The sequence below is a fragment of the Psittacula echo genome (assembly GCF_963264785.1).
Source record: "Psittacula echo genome assembly, chromosome: 2".
Taxonomy (NCBI): Eukaryota; Metazoa; Chordata; class Aves; order Psittaciformes; family Psittacidae; genus Psittacula; species Psittacula echo.
The window spans coordinates 116,683,851-116,706,077 of record NC_137737.1 but is presented as its reverse complement, the minus strand read 5'-3'; the positions used below and the strand labels follow the sequence as shown (position 1 = coordinate 116,706,077).

At 41.4% G+C, this 22,227-nt stretch overlaps 1 protein-coding gene across 6 annotated transcripts in view; it reads right to left on the bottom strand.

The window, feature by feature from the left end:
- DTNA (dystrobrevin alpha) overlaps window positions 1–21,582 on the bottom strand; it is a gene marked incomplete at both ends in the record, with an annotated part of 103,619 nt that extends 82,037 nt beyond the window's left edge. For all 6 annotated transcript variants that reach the window (XM_080639632.1, XM_080639633.1, XM_080639634.1 and 3 more), the window contains 2 exons: window positions 17,320–17,400; window positions 21,516–21,582. In XM_080639632.1, coding sequence (XP_080495758.1) covers window positions 17,320–17,400; window positions 21,516–21,582 — 148 coding nt within the window. The remainder of the gene's footprint in view (window positions 1–17,319; window positions 17,401–21,515) is intronic.
- Between the last annotated feature and the right edge of the window lie 645 nt (window positions 21,583–22,227).

The following is a 22,227-nucleotide window of genomic DNA, read 5'->3' as shown; positions in this document are numbered from 1 at the left end:
AATTCATACAGTCCGGTGCATAGCTGGGAACCCACTAGGCAGCCAGTCCAATGAGCTTTGTATCCTTTGGGCTGCTTCTGAATGCTCCGCAGGCCATCAACAGCTTTTGGGGTGGTCGCCAGTGTTTTCCAAAAGCAAGACTGATGGACTTACCAGCTTGTCAGCACATATTTGAATGTCTTAATGTCAAAATGTATTTCACTGCATCTTCTTGCTACTTCACTTGATTTCTTGGTTTTATAGATGCAGTGATCGGTGAGTAAATACTGCACACTTAAAGAAGAAATGAACGAAGTATTCAGAATATTTACTGCCATAGAGTTATTCTCTATATTTACTGCCATAGAGTTATTCTGATTCCAAAATGCTCTGGTTTTTAAAAACGTGTATCAGACCTATACTATAGTATGAGACGTTGTAAGAGGATGGCACATTGATAACCAAGAGTAACTACAAACAACATTTACTTCTTTGCAAAAATTAGTCTTGTCAAAGACTTTCTACCTGGAATTGAATTTGGTAAGCTTCGTCTTCAGGATGAAGGCCCCTGCAACAAGTTGGACAGTCTGGAGCAAGGGGGACAACCTCAGTAGAAGAAGATCTAGTTAGATGACGTTGAAGCAGACTAGCATAACCAAATCCATAGGACCTGATGGGAAATGCACCCCCAAGTGCTGAGGGGGACGGCTGATGTCAATGCAAGGCCACTCAATTGTCTTTGAAAGGTTGTGGCAACTGGAGGAGGTTCTTGAGGGCTGTGAGAAAGCCGCTATTGCTTTTATTTCCAAGAAAAACAAGAAGAAGCGGAGGTAAAACCTCACCTCAGTCTCTGGAAAGGACTTGCCATTTCCAAGCACATTAAAGACAAGAAAGTGACTGGTAGCAGCGTGGATTTATGACAGAAGAATCATGCTTGACCAGCCTCTTTGCCTTTCACAGTGAGGGGAAGGGGAGCACAAGGGACAATTGAGGATGTTCTTTATTCTGACTTTAGCAAGGCTTTCAACACTGTGTCCACCAATATCCTTGCTGGCAAACTAGTAAGTATGGGCTGCATAAGCAGACAGTGAGCTGGACTGAAAACTGGCTGAACAGATTAGCTGAAAATCTTGTGATTAGTGGCATCAAATGCAGCTGGAGGCCAGTTACTAGTGGTATAGCCCCAGGCTTCATACTGGGGCTGTAAGTGTTTAACACCTTCATCAGTGACCTGGATGATGGGACAGGGTGTACCCTCCACAAGTCTGCAGGTGATATAAAACTGGGGAGAGTGCCTGATACACCGGAGTACTGGTCTGCCATTCAGAGTGACCGACCTCGACAGGCCGGAATAAGATACAAGCAGGAACTGCGTGAAGTGCAACAAATGGAAATATAAAGTCCTGAACATGGAAAGGAATAACCCCATGTACCAGTACAGGCTGGGTGTACCAGCAATATGCCCTTTCAGCAAAGGCAGCCAACATCCTCCTGGGCTACACTGAACAGTGCATTGCCAGCAGACGGAGAGAGGTGATCCTACATCTCTACTTAGCACTGGTGACACATCTGGACCTCTGGGTACAAAGTCCTGCAGAGGGCCACAAAGATGATGAAGGAACAGAAGCAACTGTCATACGGGGAGAGGCTGAGAGAGCTAGGACTGTTCAGCCTACAGGAGGGAAGGCTCAGGAGAACTTTATAAAGGTGTAGAAACATCTGATGCAAGACAGTAAAGACTTGCAGTGCCAGGCTATTCTCAGGGAAAGGATAATGAAAAGACAGAAGGAAATGGGACACAAATTAAACTAGAGGCAAGCATTTAAATATAAGAAAAAAATATTCCCTGTGAGGGTTGTCAAACACTGTGACAGGTTGCCCAGAGGCTGTGGAGTCTCCATCCTTGAAGATACTCAAACCCAAGCTGGACACAGCCCTGAGCAATCTGTTCTCTCTCCAGAGATCCCCGCTAACCTCTGATATTGTGATTCTGTGATGTACTTGCCTAATCATGAACTTATACTGCAAAACCATATAATAACTCTTACAGGAGAGGAATTAGTGTTGCCACACTGATTTTTCTCTAAAGCCACTGCTCAAGTAAACTGTGCTCCAAGCCCTTTTTCTGACACACAGTAAGGAAAAAAGCAACCCAGAGCCTGCCCTGAGGTCTCGTGAATGCTTGGGAAGGAGTCCTTCACACCCTCAAGAGGTTTTGTGTGAGGTGCACAGAGGGGCCTTCATGACACTCTGTATACTCAGACATAACCTCAAGCTTTCCCTTGAATGCCAATGGATCTCAGAGGGAGGTCATGGTTTCATTTAGTCCCCCATTGTGATGACGTGCTCTCCCTGTAACAAGACTTTTACTTCCTGTAATTATGCTCAAGTGATAACCACCAGTGGCAGTGGCAATGGATATGTCTAGCTGCGATGGCTGCACCTAACTCAAAGTGGATTTGAAAGAGGTAGGTAACAGTACAACAGCCAAGAGCAACATGTGTGTGTCCTCCCCCTCGCCAAAGTGCTGGTCGACGTCCAACTCAAGCCAAGTTTGGAAGAAACTAACTTCTGTGGTTGGTGTGCAAACATGCCTATGAGTCAATATCTCACCCTATAAATAGTGGACAGCCCAGGTCCCATTGAGGTCTCCTGCATGCCAGCAGGCTGCACGCCAGCATGTCCCTGTGAGTAGCAATGCCTCTAAAGGTTACTCCTTGAGGTTTAGAGATTCCTTGCTGCAACGGATTTTTGGTAAGTGGTTAATAGCATGCTACACTGTGAAATCTTAGCTAAGTGATATAAAGGATTGATTGTGCACATAAACCAGTGACCAAGTCTGGGACTAGGTCTGGAACCACCTGCACCTAAACTCTACTCTGAGAAGGAGTTTAGGATGCAAGGGGGTCCTTTCTAAACCTCCTGACTCAACAGGAGGGTCTCCCCCGCAGTTTTGTCTCACCCAGTCCTCTATGCAGCAAATAATCAAGTATACCTGGCCATCGAATGTTGTTAAACCACTGCTGCATTTACTATCAAACTGTTAAATCACTGCTTTATATCAATAAATGTTTTACTACTTCTCTCTTGAGTGAAGTGTGTGTCGTGGTTTAAGCCCAGCAGGCAATCCAGAACCACGCAGCCGCTCGCGCACTCCCCCCCCCCTTCCTCCCCCAGCTCCTGGAGGGATGGAGAGGAGAATCGAAATAATGTAACTCCCACGGGTTAAGATAAGAACAGTTCAGTAACTAAGGTATAACACAAAACCACTGCTGCTGCCACCAGTAATAATAATGATAAGGGAAATAACAAGGGAAGAGAATACAGTCGCTCACCACTTGCCAACCGATACCCAGCCAGACTCAAGCAGCGATCTAGCCCTACCGGGTAACTGCCCCCAGTTTATATACTGGGCATGACGCGCTGTGGTATGGAATACCTCTTTGGCTAGTTTGGGTCAGGTGTCCTGTCTCAGCTTCCCCTCCTCCCTGGCAGAGGATGAGACTCACAAAGTCCTTGGTCAGAGTAAACATTACTGAGCAGCAACTGAAAACATCGGTGTTATCAGCGTTGTTCCCAGGCTGAAAGTCAAAAACACAGCACTGCACCAGCTACTAAGAAGGAGAAAAATGACTGCTACTGCTGAACCCAAGACAGTGTGTCACTCCATCCATGACACCTGTTAGCTGCATGCATTCCTCTTCCTTATCTCTTTGCCTGTGCTGTGAGAATGTGCAGGTGTGTGGTACATATACCAGCCCAGCAGGAAACTGGAGTAAGGCTATCCACTTTTACCTGGCCACCCCAATGGTGTAGACACAGAGTGAGGAGGACTGCCTGGTTAAGGAACTAAATATTCAGACCAGCCAATAGAAACATATTTCTTTTGAACCACTGTGCATGCAGAGTTAAGTCTGGACTCACTGAATCAACAAAGACCACATCTTCATGTGGTATGACACTGGACGAGTGATGCACTAGCCATTAGGAGCTGGGTTCTGTGTGCATGTGCTGGCCACAGGAGACATTTCTGAGTGGCTACCAAGCCTGGCTGCTGGGTGTCTGGAAATCTGAAGGACATGATGTTTACAACTGAAACACTGTTTTAAAGGTTCTCGTGTCCACGTACCTGGGCTTGCATCCTTGTATCCCCACTTACTGTTCGGCCCAGAAAGAAAAATGAGTTATTGTAAAGCCTTCCGAGATTCTACGGCACATTAAACAAATTTTGGAAGTGTCTGTCAAATTGGCCAAGTGCTACTAACACAGAATAACCATTAGGATAACAATGCACCGAAATGGGGTCTCTACTTTTAACACCGACAAGCCCACCAAGGTGTAAGAGTATGTAAAGATCTCCAGTAAAATTCTCTTTCATATTAATTTAATTTATAATAAAAGCTCCTTCTCCCCCTGCTGTCAGTTCCAGCCTATTTTGTCTCACCATATATAACTACAGCCTGAAGGGCTCTCTGTGGATGGCAGAAGAGGCCATCAGTCTCCCCAAGGAGCAGCATTAATGACAGCCAATTCTGCAAATGGCAACAGTGGGCAATGTACCCTGAGTGCTGGGCTGGGAAACTGTTGCCAGCTACTTGTCATCCAGATGCTGAGAGTGTGTTTCCTCTTTTAAAAATACTTTGAATTAAGTATGACGTATATAAAATAAAATGGTTAAAAAAATCTAACTCTAAGCTTCTTAATATTTTGATGACAACCAGGAAAGACCACTCAACTAAAACTCTGCACTGCTGCTAGTAAGTCCCATAGCTTGAATTCATTGATTATACACAACTTTCTTGGTTTAAGAGTTAAATGTATTTGTGAATTAAAGACCAATGTGTAAATAGCAGACCTGGCTGGTACAGCGACAAACTTGATAAATCTCATCCCCCAAAAGACAATGGTATTCCTAGATTATGCATCTCCATTATTCTTGCTATCCCACCATAATATTATTTTAATGAGAAAGGCTTTATTTGAGGCATTTTGTGATCAAGCCTCAGTCTATCTTAATAGTCAAACAGGATTTCCAAAGAATTAATGGGGACATGAAGTAACAAAACTTGGTCAGTAAATATGTATGATACACAAAAGCTGTCTCATTTCTTTTATAAAATAACGTCAAATTGCCTTACATCTCAGTTTATATTTCAATTAGTGAAATTACAGCATTTCAAATTTTTAATGAAATATAACTCTTCTGTACGGTACTAATGCAAACCTCATGTATGAGGAAAAAGCTTCTGCACTCCCAAAAGGTGGCAAAAACCACCCCCAATGCTGGGTGACACTATGCCTGAATTTGATTTTCAAAAGAAACTTAATAGATGGAAGCTTTATTAAGGAAACTTTCAAAAATATTTCTAGAGAAAACAAAAAGCCATGTCCCAGCCCTCCTAGTTAGGAAATTAAACTAGAAGTTCACAAATGACTGAACATGTGAGAAGAAAATTGTAATTCTAGAACCTGGGACAACTCATATTGTGTGAAAGGACCCAAGACAAACCAGCTTTTAGAAGACAGGCGGGACACAATGCATAAACCTTCTGGTAGCCATAGTCCTGACCACAGGATGGCACTACTGGGTATCTTTTAGCAAATACAGCACACATTTGCTGTAACATTTTAACTCTCTACTGGCAGCATGTCAAGACAGCTAACACAAATCAAAAGCTGTGCATCCCCACTGCTGTCTCCAGAAAATGGCCTTGGATGTGTATTTAGTTGAATCAAGACTATGTGCTTGGAGATTTGGCAGTGTGGATGCCCTATACAGGCAATCACATATAATAGGGAAAAGATGCCAAACCCGTGAGCTGCAAAGGGCAGAATGTCTTCCTCTTGGACGTCCTTATTTCAGTGATAAAATCTCCTCCAGAAGTATGTTTCTTCAAATGCCAAGTTTAACTAACACTACATCTTTCTCTCTTAAATAACTTCATTTTTTCCCTTTTGATACAACTGCTGCCAGCTCCTTCTATCCCCTCTAAAAAACTCCTCATGCCACAAGAGAGACTACAGCTTGCTTTGGCACTGTTACCAGCAAAACGCAAGTGTAAAGTGAAAGTAAATGTTAACAAATTGGGTTATTTATATTTCCATTAATATTGAAGCAGTATCTGTTACCAGCTGTAAGGATACAGGGTATTACCCTAAATCTCATACTAACTGCTGTTTTCTTTAAAAAATAGCTTATGATGACAAGAGAATACACAATTTAACAGTTCTTTCTAACAATTTCTTCCCTCCTGGCTATAGAAAACAAGTTGAGATTACATTGTCAACCTTTACGGTTCAGTCATATCACAAAGGTCAATGAAAAAGAATGAGCAGCTATTACACATTTAGAACTGCTTGAGGACAAAAGCCCTCCTTGGCCCATCTCCTGGTTTTCAGAGTCTGATCCATGGTTATTTTGTCTTCTGTACTTTTTTTTTTAAATCATTTAGGGCTGGCAGGCCTGTAAACAGCAACGCAAGGTACAGAATACTAATGAAACATAGACTGTGTATTTCTTTGAATAGAAAAGACGTAACACTTTACATATATACATATTAAGCTGATCCTGATTCTATTAATTTAAATAATTTCCTACATAATGTGGACTGAATTTGGCCCATAATGTTTTTGTCCATTAAAAATAGAGAAATACTGAAGCTGAACTTAATGCCTGAGTAAACTGCCTGATTCCAGAACTGCATTTTTCACCCCCAGGCGACAACAGACATACTGAAGAGTGAGGGCATATGCTTCTCTCTTCTGAAGAGTTCAGGTCAATCCAGAGGGTTTGTGAGACAAAATCCCAGTATCAACCTCTGCTGCTGAGAGCAAGAGCATTGCTATGAAGTAGTACATTCATGTGACACAGAGGAATTTGGTGAAAAAGCCTCTTATGCCTGAAGTCATAAGGACAGTCCAGACTCGAGTCTTATTCAACCTTTTGCTTAATGAAGGTGCTAATTATTGCCATAGGTTCAAGATTTCATAGGCATTTAAACACATATAGCACTTGAAAACAACAGGATTCATTTGTCAAAAAATCTTTTGGGATCTGAGACAGGGAGAGATTGATCCCGGTATCTGGAAGATCCACTTTTAGTGTTATCAAATTCATTTGAGTAGACAGTATCTCAGAGAAGATTCAGAGAAGCTGTAGAGAATCACAGAATCACAGGGTAGCCTGGGTTGGAAGGGACCTTCAAAGGTTATCTAGTCCAACTCTAGTGCAATGAGCAGGGTATCTGACTGAACTCAGGCTTTGTGCTCACAAGAATCTTTCCACGTTTGCCCTCCTGCCATTACTCACATTCAAAGCAATGTCTTCTGCAGGAGCCAATCCATGTCCCAGTCCCCCGCTTATTCATTCAGTCACCAGGACTCCCATAGCAGGAGGCAACTGCAGTGGCTCCACTGCAGCAATTTGCACTATCACGCACTAAAACCTTGCATCTCTTAGAGATACAGGAAAGAGGAACAGGCCAAGGACAGGAGAAAAGCTCCAGCTGATACAAACGTAGCTTGAAAACCAGCAACAATAAGAAAGGAAACAAGACTGCAGGATGTGAAATGGCAGATAAGTGGGATTTAGGTGAAGTCCAACACATCTATCCTTCCTCCTGTGTGCTACAAGCTTTTTAATGATGTTGTCAGGGCCCCTAGATGGAGTAAGAGTCTCAAAGTACATGGCCACTTATCTGTTGTACTTTATTTTACACATGCAATCCTTAAAGATAGCCTGCAAATCCCACACATAGTAAAGAGTTTCAAGGCAAAATATAGATGAATGAAATGTGGAAAATTAGACTGGAAGAAGATCATCACCTTTACAAGAGATGCAGTATGATACTGGTGTCAGCTTCATTTAACAGAAACTGAGTTCAATCTCCTCAAACAATATACACTGGGCAACTGATTCATTCCTTCCTTCATGTCACAGCAATGCCAGTGAGTTCAACAGAGTTACTTTACTTTATGTCAGGAAAGGAGACATCCATCTATCCATCCACATGGACTGACGAAAAGGCTGAGCATACACAGAATTTCTGGAATTAGCCCACACTTTGCTCAGTAAAGGGCCAAAGACTGCTTGCAAATACCCTGTTAGAAATCCACTGCTACCAACAACAATATCACAGATATAATTCAGTCTGAATTCAGGCTAGGAATGCCTTGCTTCAGCACAAAGAAAACTGCCTCTGTAAAGCCATTGTATATCACAAACATTAATGCCAGGAAGCTGAATGTTCATTGTGCAGACTCCCAGAACTGTATTCATAACAATGCACACTGAGGACATTATATTGTGCAGTCTCTTCACACTGATAAAAGCAGGAAATTATTTTTATGGCCAACATCTTCTGTTCTCACAATTTGTCCTAGCATACCAGATATATGCTTTATGAAATCTTTCACCAAGACTTACAGAAAATCATACAAGGTGCAGCTGGTGGATAAAAATAAAGAGATATTGGTTAAGCTAAAGCTTCTCTTTTGTTACAGGTACGCAAACTGACTTTTGATGTAACTCTGAAAACAAACGAACATGATAAAACCCATTCTCTGGGAATTATAGAAGGAGAGAGTTATAGCAAAAATGATGCCAGGTCCCACACTCTTGACTTTGTTTCTGTGGACTATTTGCCATCTTCACCCTGAAGAAGCCCATTATTGCTGAAGAGCATTCAGCACAGACAGCCAGCGTCCCTGCTGGCTTCACAGCAGGTTAACTTGTGAAAATTACTGGAGACTGAGGCTGAAAGGGAATGAAGAAGGGCTGGAGACAGATCAAACTGTCTATGTGAGACTGTTTAGACAGGAAGATGGTGCAGACTGTGCGGTTAAGGTGCAGGAGAGCTGTGTAGTCCCTACTTATTCACCAGAGCTGAATGACAATGTAAAAACAAGGTCAGGGAAAAAAGCCCTCAGCAAAACACCCAACTCAGCAGATGCAATGAAGAAGGACTCTTTGAATGCAATACTGTAACACAGAGATAGTGCACAATGCTGCAGCTTACCTTCTCAGGACAGTTTTTATGTCTGCTGCAAGGGCATAAAAAACTGTCCTTTGCTTCACAGAAAACATGTATGGGCTGAGCTCATGTATGACTCATAAAGACTTACTGCTTTGAGTATAGAATAGAGAGGCAGAGCTAGTTCAAGATGATGGACTGAAGCTTTCTAAGGACAAAGGATGATGATCATCATCAAAGTCACTGCTACTCCAAGGTTTGACTTACTATGTTTTTTTCACATAAATATGTTGTCATATAGCAAAACCCTAAGAGAATGACCAACATGCAACAGGCGTTAAGTCACAGCGCTTAATGCACTCTACCACATTACAGTGGCACTCACATGACATCAGGATAGGCCCAGCAAAATATCCAAACACGACAGACCAGAACAGCCCAGAGGAGGGGAACAAAGACTCAAATGTAAGATAGCATTTGCATGAAGGTGCTTGGAGCTAAGAGAGTAACAGGAAAGAGAAGGAACTGCCAAGAGAATGAAGTCTGCAGAGAAGTCAGAGATAAAGCAAACACCACAGATAATGACACGAAAAAGGGACAGGGAAATTGAATACCCCGTACAATCTGAGGGTAAAAACTAGAGGGTGAAAGAAAAAGCTCTCACGTGAAGAAGCAGCACCGCTCAGAAGGTACAGTGATTGCCACAAGATCAGTTTGTTTCCATGACATTGTATGTCTGCACATATTTTGCAAGTTTTAGTCTGTCTAGAAAAGTCCTAAGCTAATAATAATAGTTCATTTTTTTTCGTCGGAATTGTTAATTAGGAGCACCAATGTGAAATAAGGTGCAGAAACTTTCTAGTTTTGGGTAACTAATCCACGGCCTGGCAGACAAAGGTGACTGACGCCTGTTACTAGTAGCAGATGTTCAGAGACATCAGCAGGGAACAGAACAGACTGTCCAACCTTAAGCCTGCATCAGGAAAGCCACAGGAAATGGCACACTAAATGGCAATTTTCACCAAGTTCAGGAAGTCAGTGAGAAGAGGTTTTCAGCTACGATCCAATTACAAAAGCTATCTGCAACAAGGCAGGGCCGAGCCACCAGCATAGCAGAGGGCAGCGTGTGGGTATACTTGGGACGTGGCCTACTCTATGTGACTGTCAACTTCTGACTCAAAGGGAACCATTTTCCCCTATAAAGGACAGAATAACAGTAGCTGACAATCTTCTGCAATTCAGTTTTTAACAGGAGCCTCTTGGAATCATGGCTATGTTTGAAAATTCAATCTCTAAGCAAACAAAAATGTGAGAGTTTAAGATATATATCCTTGCTTGGTTCACTCTTTTTGACATTAAAATGAATTGCAAATACCCACTGATAGTTCTTGTATCCATCTTGACAGGACAGACTTGCAGAGGTAGCCTTTAAGAGCAAATACTCAGAGACATCTGTGATACCACAACCCTTTTACATAATAATAGTAACATTTGGTGCCAACATTGAAGAAAAGGCTGAAGATCAGTCCCTCAATGAACCTGCCAAATATACAGGTTACATGTCAGGTCTCTAACAGTCATTATGATCTGTCAAGTACATTAATAAACTTTTACAGTTAAAAGGAAAAGAAAATCAGAACCCATTTTCAGGATATTGTGCTGTGAGTGAACACTTACAGACTAAAATCCTTATGAAGGATTTGTCTGCAGGGAATATGCTAAATCAAGCCCTTTTGAACTTTTGATTAAATAATTGATGCAGAATGTATAATATATGCATCCTTTCCCCATAGTTGCCTGGAAACCCATATGGAACAGTACTAGCAGTTCCAGAAGCATTTAGTCTCTAAAGTCGCTGGTAAAGACAAAGGAACAAAAAAGTTTTTTAAATCATTAACTCATCTTTCTTTCCATTATTCAAGTACTGCAGGATACCAGAATTAGTAACTTACACAATGGTATCCTGAGTCTTGTAATACACAGTGCTTTTCTCTTTCTTTAAAGCTGTATCTCTTTGAGCCATGTGAATAATGTAATTTGCTGTAAGTGAACTGTAAGACTCAGCTTCCGTTAAAAGAGAAAACAAAGAACACAACTAAAATTTCCAGCCTCTATCGTTATGTAGCAATAATAAGCAGATAACAGAATAAACAAGACAGTCAACAGAGAAGAATAAAAATAACTCAAACTGGTGTTTGGTTTTTTCCCAAACTGTAGGATTTTTAGGCAAATCAAATCTCATAGGAGACTGATCACTGAGGGTTTAGAAGAATGAGAATGCCACGATCACGAACTCAAGAGGCAGATTGTTTCAAATTGCAGCCAAGCAAACCTTTTGCACTTCTCAAGTAGGCAACATTGCTTGTCATTCAGTTTGATTGCTCTGTGACCCAGCCTGAATGTATCTTGAGCTTTATTGCTTCCAAGTTAGAATGAAAAACATGATAAAAACCAACAATGAGAACACAGCACCAACCATGGAAACCTACAGTGATGAAGGATTATGTTATTTAATCCAAACAATTCTGTGATCATGATAATTTGGTGGCTCAGTTTCTGATGGCCATCCTGAGAAAAAAAGGAGGGACAAGCACAAAACTGCACAGGCTATACAGTTCTTGAGAAGTAAATGGCAGAGTATTGATAATGAATGCCTCCTGCCATGACAAGGATCTTCATGGGATACTTGCACACAGAGGATTTCACCACTGAGCATTTCTTGTGCACTCTATGTCACTTGAAAGAAAATAAACACTCACTGACTCAGAGAAAGAATGCCTTTATCCTATGGTGGCAAGAGGTCATGCTCAAGCAAAGACAAGCAGTTGTCACTTCCTAAATCAATGAACATATAAAGATGAAAGATTTGGTGGTTAACAACAGGACTGACTGGAACATTTCTGAACACCCTCTAGGTTTGTGTTTAGGGAACTTTTTTGGATATGAAGGATCAGTGCAGATTTTGTCATGCAGAAGAGAAAGTTGAACCCAGACATAAAGGTCACAGCACCATTTCCAGTGTGGAATCAAGACCTTCACATCCTTTCCTTTTACTCCAAGTAACAGATACCGTATCTTTTCATTTTGTGGTGAATAGCATGTTGAATGAGATGGGATAAAAAGATACTTAAAGTGCCAGTGCAATATACAAGAAAAACTAACTCCAAACCGAAACCCTAGTAATTTTATTTAGGTTTAATCAAACAAGTTTTAAAAAGTGCTTGGCATCTTGATGGAGGCCAGGAGCTCACACAGGCTGATCTCATCATATGATACCCAAATTGTCAGCTTCTAGAATAAACCCAGTTTCAGCAGCTTGCTGCACCATTACAGGAGGTATAAGAGCACAGACGGAAAAAAGCTTTAAGACAAGCATCTAAATATGATATGTTTACAATATCATGTCATTCATTTTCAGTGGGAAATTCTTATATTTCAAGAGGGTGAGAAATTATTCTAACTCAAAACAAATGTAAAAAGGCGGATGAGCTCAGGGGCCACTCAAAAGCATGTATAGAAATTGAGCTGACATGCCTACATGCCTCAAGTGTGACTATTTAAGCACAGAGGAGGTAGGAGGAAGAGCAGGGTGGAGGTGGAGGAGACTGCCTTAAACATTCACAAGGTCTCCATCACAGGCACAGCAGCTGCTTTTGTGGAAACAGCTGTACTAAAACCTGGATAAGACAATGCAAAAAAAAAACCCCTAAAACAGCAACAACAAAACCCCTAGTCACACAGAAGAATATTGAAGGGTGAAACAAAGACACTGAAACCCCAAGGTGTTGAGATTAAACTGCCAGAGAAACAAGCTCCCTTTTTTTCTGCATTAATTAAGCTACACATTACTGTCACCACCATGGCTTTAGATCCAAGCTTTCAACTGCCAATGATTTATTCTGATCTAGGGAAATCAGCAAAATCTGCTTTTGCAGCCAGAGTCATAGAATAATTTCACAACACAGTCAGGAAAGTTCATCAAGGACAGCAGTAGTTTTCCAGCTGTACAGTTCTGTACTAGTGAGTGACGTTTAACAGTATAATGGCTTTGATTAGGATATGTTGTTATGCTCTACTCCTGCTGCCATCATAGACAGCCCAGAGGGAATTTGCATGTGAACATGTATTTCATCTCAGCTTCTTAACAAATTCACTGAAAATGAAATAATAAAATATACCAACTGCACAATGATCACTGGGGATAACTATAAATTGTGCTTTTTGGTGGTTCCTGAATACTGGTGAACCTTGAGAGACACGTTTAACTGCTGTCATTGGTCCTTCATGCCTTCTTTTGAGGAAAGCCTATTTACACTTCTGTGTCTGAATGCTATGGATACACAGCTGCAAACCAACATTGTCAAGATGGCATTTTCCTAGTGGCAAGTAGCTGAGTGGGAGTCTGTACGGTAAGAATGTATACTGGGTGCTCCAGAACCCACCCTGATGCACTGGAGTTGAAGGACAACACCCTACTGTTTGACTGTGTCAGAGCTACATTGGTTTAGAGGGTTTTCAAGTTCTGTCACTGTTGCTCACGTTGCTCACCTGTAGTTTTGCCGCCTCCCTCCTTCATTCTTGAAGTGTGCATTTAGGGCCACTTTTAAAGCACATTCAGGAAATTTAGATGATGAAGAAGTCAGCTATACACACTGTACACTCTGTACAGTACAGACCGGAATAAACATGTAGCATGTTTGATCAGTTTTCTGCACCTGCTTCCTATCTGCTTTGATTACCCCAAATAATGAAATTTAGCCTCCAATGATTAGGGTGCTGCTATTTCCTACGTTATATTCAACTATATCCACTACGATCCAGTAGGGCAGACACAGTCAGCTTACACACATTCTGAAATCTGAATATGAGCTAACCATCAGCACTGTTTTCTTCAGGGTCCATCTGGCCAAGGCTCTAGTCATTCACTTGGAATTATCCATGCCCAAATTTCAAGATCTTCTCAAGACTTCTTTAGTATTTCTTTTTTCTTTGTTTGTTTGGTTTTTCTTTTTTTTACAGAAGAGGTATCTACATTTTGAGCAACCTGATCTAGCGGAAGGTGTCCTTGTCCGTGGCAGGCGCGGTGGAACTAGATGATCTTTAAAGTCCCTTCTAACCCAAACCATTCTGTGATTCTGTGATTCTATGATTCTACGATCTTGTGTTAGTAACTAAGAGAAGACTACTGCTATTGCAACAAGACCATTGCTACAGGGGTTCTGCAAGGTAAGAAGCCAGTAGCCTGCAATCATCTCTTTCTCTACCCACCACATCCTCAAAGGTACTTATCATTACCTACAAAGTTTGTCTTTTCATTACTTTCAATTTTAGAAACTGCCAGCAGAAACAGAGAACCTTAAAATTAGTTCATATTCATGGTGAACTAAAAAAGCTGCTCAGCTTTTAGGATTTCTGACTATACAATGTTGTGGGCCTCCTGCTTTTGGGACTTTTGCCACACACTGCATCCCATGTTTGGGCACTTAGCAGATTCAGAGGTGTGCCAACAATAATTTGGAAGTGTTACTGAATTTACTTGTAGCATTAACATAGGCAAAGGAGAATGCTTAAATGTGCAGGAATTTTTCTTTGACAGATAATGTTGGAGCTTTTTCCAATTTATCTACTCATCATTTTCTGAGTTCTTTAGAAGATTTTCTTGCTTTTCTGAAGAATGAGGCTGGACTGGATTAAATTCCATCTTGTTTGACAAATAACTGCAATGACTGATATTGATTCTTCTCACTTTGATTTTATTTAAACTGCCTCTTGGCTTAAATACTCGGACAAATTTTTATAAAGAAATACTTTTAACAAGTTTTCTAGAATTATCAGAAAACATATATCTGCAATTTCAAAGACTGTTGGCTAAAAATCTTTAAAGTAGTCTTCCTCTTCTGAAAATGAAATAATTTCCTGGAGCAATTAATTTGATCAACAGTGTTAGTACTCAAAGTGCAACACGTGTAGTGGTATTCTGGTAAGTGGTGGTAGACTGTCACTTCCTCTATAATCTCTGGCCAGACAGCTTAACTAGTTTCAGAGAAGTGCTGCAAGAGAGAATGGCTCTTCGAATATGAAGGCACTTTTGCCTATTGCACACTGCCTACTTTACCAGTAAAATCCAGCCTGCTTCTGGAAGTTTTAGCAAAACATCCCTTTCGTACTGAGAGAAGAATTCACAAAGAGAGGCCAGGAGATGAACTTATGTCTGCATTAAAGACAGCAGAAACAAACAGTGCCCTGTTTATGATAAGCGTAGCTGCCTTTTAAATGATATCCCATGACCATCTATGGTAATGGGCACCTTCGGGTAAAAAAGATGCTGTTAATAAAACCTCTGCTCTGCTTTTCTGGGAATAGCCACTTCTGGCTCTCAGAACAGCTGCTTCCATCTTCATACCTTCAGCCTGTAGCCAAGAGCAGCTCCCTGCAATTTATTAAATTAGCTCTTTAAAAGAACCCCTTAAATACACCCTTTCCAAGCAATTTTTTTCCAGTTAGGCTGGGCCAATGTGCCAGGACAGACAGGAGACCACAGCTGAAAGAAGACAAGGATGGCTTGAGTGACAGGAGGTGCTATACACCAGGAGTGGAACAGAACTACCTTTGAGCTTTTTCTTTCTAAATTCTCCTCTAAATGAAAGAGCTCAGATGCAGCAGAAAGGTTTTTTTCACCCATTTCCCTTTTTTTCTCTCTCCTGAAATTACTACTGGGTGGTGCATAATGGCAATTTCTGCAGGGAAAAGAAAAAGTAGCTGACATGAGCTGGAGGTCTGATATTTCTTAGAGGTCCCATTTAAGAACTGAAAGGCTGCAATGAGGTCTGCCTGAACTCTTCTCCAGGCTGAACAACCAGAACTCTCTCAACATTTTCTCATGAGAGAGATGCTCCTATTGCAAGGTTTTTTTATTTGCTTTCTATACAGTTATCATAGAATCATTAGAATGGTTTGGGTTGGAAAGGACCCTAAAATCATCTAGGCCACAGGTAGGGACACCTCCCCCTGGCCTTGAACACTGCCAGGGATGGAGCATTCACAACTTCAAAGCAATTAGTGTGACTTTGCTATCACTGTCAACTTAATTGGAGACTTTTGTCACCTCAGACTATTGTATCATGTTACCACGATGAAGTGAAAATTTCATCCTCTTACACATAAATTTCTAACACAATAAAACAACTGAATGCAACATAATAGTGTCATTCAATGCATCTCCTCATGAATGGGAAAAGCCAGCTGCTGGGCAGGTGCTAAACCCCTCCTGGGTTTTGTGTCTGGCAGCCTGGTTATAATGTGATACTAATCTTTCAATTCATACTCCAGCTAAACACATTTAAAAACATGAGAAATGCGCTGCAGAAGTGATCAAATGACCAGCTGCATAGCTAATAACACAATAAATATTCTCCAGAGTCTTTTCCACCACAACTTGGCCTCTCCAGTATGTTTGGACAGCATAAGATAAACGTTTCCATAACGCAGATAGATCTAACCCCAAAACTAGGAACTCTCTCCAGGGCAGTTAATCTCCATTCGCAGTGAGCATTTCTTAACTACTTACTACTGTGTGTAGCGCAAGAGTAGCCAGGCTGTCATGACAGATATGGAGACTAAAAAATCTTGTTTTCTCTGCATTAGTCTTCTTCCTACTGCAACTGCTGACAAGAGTTGCCCTGGTTAGGACTTCTTATTGGACTTGGTGTGGAAAGGTCTGTAAAATGCGCAAACCAAAACCCACCATAGTATTTGCACACTATTTTGGATGGAGAAGAAAGGATACACTCCATTACAGATTTTATATGTATTTTCTCTTTAAAGTTCACAGCACATGACTGTGCTAACAGTCACCAGTAAAGTGAGAAACTCCTCAAGAATGAAGCCTAGATGTAGGAAGACAGACACACAGAGATTACAAGCAGGTTCCCCCTTTTAGAAGAGATGTCTGTAGCTGCCATTCTGGAAAAAAGGAGGCTGACTGACACTGCATTTATTTTACTGCACCCCAAAGAGATGAGGACTGGAACCACCACTTCTTCTTGTGCAGTTGCTATAAAAGCGTTTAATTTGCAGGACCTTGCTGGAACCCATGAATATTATTTTACAAGCAAATTGGGGAATGTGGTTAAAATACTTCTTAATTAAAGCTGTGGCTTGCATCATGACCCACCCTTCTATAACTATAAATCACCAGCATGTTTGAGACAAGTTCTTTACATAAACAGGTTAATATCTAAAATCTGCCCAGACACTCTGATTAGCGTCCTTTGAAACAAAGAGACCCAGTTAGTGACTTATGTGAAGGACAGACTGGGGAGTGCAGTGGGAAATTAATAGTAATAGTATATGAAAGAAGCATACTTACAGTTGCATTTCTTCTGAACAAATCTAAGCTTGCATGCTGTTCGGTAGGTGGACAAACGAATGCGATCCAGATCTTGAGCCCCTAGTGGAAGAGAGTAACAGCAACATTTGTACGGAATGTGACCTGTGGGTATCTTAGCTAGCAGGGAAGCCATGGAACAAAGAGGACACATGAGCTGACTCTGTTTAACAATTTTGAAGGCTCCCTTCTTTGCAGGGAGAGTGGAAAGAGGTGAGAAGAAAAAAGGCGAATGGCAGGAGCTATAGTGTTAAAAGACTTGCAAAGGAAGGCAGGGATTAGTCAGTCCACTGTGTCTGTCACTCATGAACAATCTGGTCAAGCTGCAGGCTAAAAGACACACTTGGCCAGGCTCCATCAGCAGGGAAAACCTCCATCTGATTTTAATATTTAACAGCAAACCTCATAACAAGTATCTTTGGCTGACATGCCAGATCAGAACAAGGTATTGCCAGCAGACTGAATTACAAAAAATACCGTGCCATAAAAAAAAGACTGACGACAATCTGCAGAAGGGGCAAAATTAATGCAAAAGGTGTGAGGCCTTTCTCCATTTTGGTTTGTCCTCTGCAATGGAGACCTCAGAGGGTCAGCTCTGTGCTTCACACGTAGCTTGGCCCTGGCAATGCTTCCAGTGCAGCTGCCCAGGAAATGGGTATAAACTGACTGGTGTCTATTTCACATACATGCGCGGTACAGAGGGATCAGGATGGGGGCAAAGCCTGGCACAGTGTCTTTAGGTCTCCTGCTGCTGTGTTCCCTTTGTAACACTTCCCCAAAATCTCAACAAGTAGATGAGGAGATTGGGATTTAAATCTTTCTCCTTGGTTGGTATGTCTTACATGAAGTGTTGCCTCATAGCTACAATATGGACGATGAAATACACGCCTGCTTATTAATTTTACTGCCCATTTCACAGAAACACATTCAGTTAAATGGTTGTGTGTTTGCTCTTTCATTGTGGTTGGCTCTGTAACAGGAGTAAAAACTGTTCTATTCAGTTGAGCAAGGCACCAAGTTACAAGGAATATAGCCCTATTTTTACAAATGCTTCCTTCTTCAAGGTTCCTCTTGACATTACTAGATTGCCCCCTCAGCTGCACTGTTGTACATATGGCCATGTTGGTGTCGTTCACCCACACTTTCTTAAACAATCTGCTATCCTTCGGATCCAAGTTTTTCAGATGTGCTCTGACCTGTGAGATGAAAATGAGAATGATACTATCCCCTCTCCCCAGACTATGCTCTTTTAAGGACTGGACTCTCCCACAACATCTTTCCAGGGGTCACAGCTACTCCCTTTTGCCAGTTACCTGTCTTAACACCATCTGCTCCTGGGAGAAGATACCTGCAACTACTTAACATCAGGTCTGGAAAGTTTTTTGGCTTTCTCTTCATATGCTTTATTGTTAAATTACACAGGTTTTTCTCTTCTCCATTAGTATCTCACTGACAACTTTTGGAGAACTTCTTTATTGGCAAAGGGAAGGATAATGCCTGCAACACTACATCTTTCCCTTTTAAATAGGGCCTATGAGTAATACGAATTTAAGGTTCTCCCCTCTTAAATTTAGTGAAAGCTACTAAAAAAACTTCCAGTTCTCCTTTATAAAACTTCAGCTTTTTAACAAGATGAAAAGGTGCAAAGCAAGTGAGGCTCTGGCTCACTGAGCTGCTGAGGTTGCAGTATTAATCCCAAATACACAAACTTGTATTAAAAGAGTCTTAAGCAGACTATTCTCCTTTTTTTTCCCCTTTACACACACTGTGAATGGTATTATTTTGCTCGTATTTGGGGAGTAGGTGTTTTTGTTGATTAATCCCAGGAACAGACAATTTAATTTTATCATGATTCATATTTTGCCACAGTCAGAGATCTATTTGTCAAATAACTTCTGTGGAAAAGTGACTTCACTTACATGGGGAACCCTGAAAAACAAGTGGAAAGATGTGCAGGACTGAGCACAGCACATGAGACTCTGAATTTGCAACTTGCCTACAGGATTGCCAGTGGCTTCTCCTTCTTTTTGCCCCCTGGCACTATTTCACTCTGTTTCCTTTGAATATGCTCATCTCATGTAACACTGTCCGCAGTCTGCAAAAATACTAAAGGCATACGTTGCAAGCTTTGCTTGCTGTTTTCTTGCTGGATAATATTTTCCCCTCTTTTTATCTATTTGGAACCCAGTTCTCTGTGTGCCTGTGTAGAAGGACGAAGGGAGGCAGGCAAATAGCAAAGGGAAGCACACATGAGATAAACCAGACTCAAGTAAATACGTCAAAATACTAAAATGTGAAAGAAAAAATAGTAGACAACTACTTGTGTACAGTACGGGAAAAGAGTCCCTCCTTTGCCTCCAACTACTGATTGTAAATTTTCCCAACACCTTCTCAACTCCCCCAGAACAACCCAACAGCAAAACAGCCTTCAAATCTGTGGGAAGAAACCATAAATCCTCATAGCAAAGTCTTAAGTAATTATCTTCCATTTTAGGTATGTTTCAAGGTAACTTACGTTAATAGAAGTTGTGCTACTGACTTCAGTTTATACAAGCTCAAGTCCTCTCTAATGAATAGTATGCTCTGGCATCATCCTTTTTTCTTGTTTTTCCTTTTCTTTTTTTCTTCTGGCAAAAGAACAACCCCTCCCTCCACTGGTCCAAGATGTTGTACACAAGGGACAAGAGAAATACTCATCTGAGCTACAACAGCAAGCTTTCTGTGACAACTGAAATAACTACAGGGCGCAATACAGCTACTGGACCCGGTGGAACAGACCAAGACCATTCTCGGCAGGCCATATGAATGAGAAGTCCTTAATTTGGAGAGCTCAGGAGTGCAGATATAGGGCACTCAGTCACCCATGGGCTCACCCTTGGAGAACAGTCCTGAGCACATTTCATTTACCAGCACAGTCCTGGACTTTCAGTGTGCACAGTTGCTCAAGTCCCTGCAGTGCTCATCTCAGTCTCCCTCCAGAGATGGGGGAGATGTTCTGTCACTGTTTACTATGTTGCAGGGGCCAAATAATAGAAAGTTTAGTAATTACAGACAGAACCTGTGTAAATCTAGTACCAGGGTAACAGTCTCAATCTTGATATGTAATAGAATTTCCTTGAGAAATGGTATATTGGTTGTAAGAGATGACTGCCAAGAAAATGGCAGGAACATTGTTACTGTAATACATCCCTGACACACTGCTCTGCAGGGAACACAAAGCTTCACTAGAAGCTACAAAAATGTGCCAAAGTGGGGTATGTAGTGTATGAATCCCTATACTGTGTCTGGCCAGGATGGAGTTAACTTTCTTTATAGCAGCCTGCATGGTGCTGTGCTTTAGATTTGTGGCTAAAAAGGTGTTGATAACACAGAACCATTCTAGCTACTGCTGAACAGTGCTTTGCAGAGCAAAGGCTTGCAGGCCTTTCTGTTTCCCACTCTGTTCCCTCCCCGACTCGGCTGGGGGTGAGCAAGAGGTTGGAAAGGGACACAGCCAGGACAATGACCCTGCCTGGCCATAAGGATAGCCCATACCGTTAATGTCATGCTCTGCAATAAAACTGGAGTAGAGAAAGTAGAGGGTAGGGGGTTTTGTCTTCCAAGGTGGACATTGCCCGGAGACTGGCTAGGCATGGGTCTGCTTTCAGGAGGTGGTGAGTGACCACCTTTGCATTGCCTGTTGCTGTTGGGTTTTGTTGTCATTCTTTTCTCTCTTTCAGTCACTTAATCAACTGTCTTTATCTCAAGCCACATGTTTTCTTGGGTTTGCTCTCCCTATATTCTCCCCCATACTACTGGAGGCTGGCTGGGGACTCAGCAAGTGGTTGTGTGGGTGCCTAGCAGCTGGCTGGGGTCAACCCACTACAGACACTTCCGCCAGAAAATGTACTATTTTGGAGACCTTTACCCCTCTTCATTGCTACCTGTGTATTGCAGCATTTTTATCTCAAGAAGCTACTGATTAAAATAATACAACCACAAAGTGATATAGAAAATCCCTCTCTTCCGCCATTTGGTCAAATCAGCCCACTTTCCCGTAATTTTGATCTCACAATATTAAACCATTTGCGAAATGGAGATATCAGATACCTGGGGTGGAAAGTTTGTATAAATTTTACTGACACTGCATTGCAACTGGCTTGGTCTATCACAGCAAAACATTTCTAGGAAGTACTTACGCATTTCTGCAAACAGCTGCCTTCTTTCTGCCATGGTATTTCCTCTTTTCCCACAATCTTCAATCATTCTGGAAGACAAAATCATGTGAAAATACTGAGCATTATTTCCAGACTGAATATACATACATAAGCATCCGTAATCAATCACGGAGAACCTCTGAGGTTGATTGGTGCTCCATGTGTACCCAGTGCCTTTTGCCAGCCTCTCCATAGCATGGTTTGCAGAGAACCTGGTTCCCAAATTGTCCTCCATTCCCCAGACTATGCTTTGAAGCATTTGTTTCCCCCTTCTCCCTCTCTCTCCCAAAGGCAATGTTCAGTTTTTCTGCTTGATGTAACTGACTTACATAACACAAGCTCTGAAATTCATTTTAGATTTTCTTAAATAAGGAATCTTCAGTTTAAATTATGTAAGACAGAATAAATCATAAAAGATTTGGATATTATTTTATCATTTAGAAAATGCCTTTCTAGCCAGTTCTGGGTGGAGAAGACAAAAAAATAACAAAACAACAACTATATTTCTACTCTGCAACATAACACCCTCCATTTACTCAAGCAAATACATTCCAAATATTCATTCAAATTCAAGGCAGTACATCTCTGATTAAATGAGTTTTAGTAAAAAGCCCAGAAGTAAGAATATATTTTCCTTCAGTTTTCAGATACAAAAATCTTCTGAATATTCTGAAGAGCACTACTGCTGGATAGA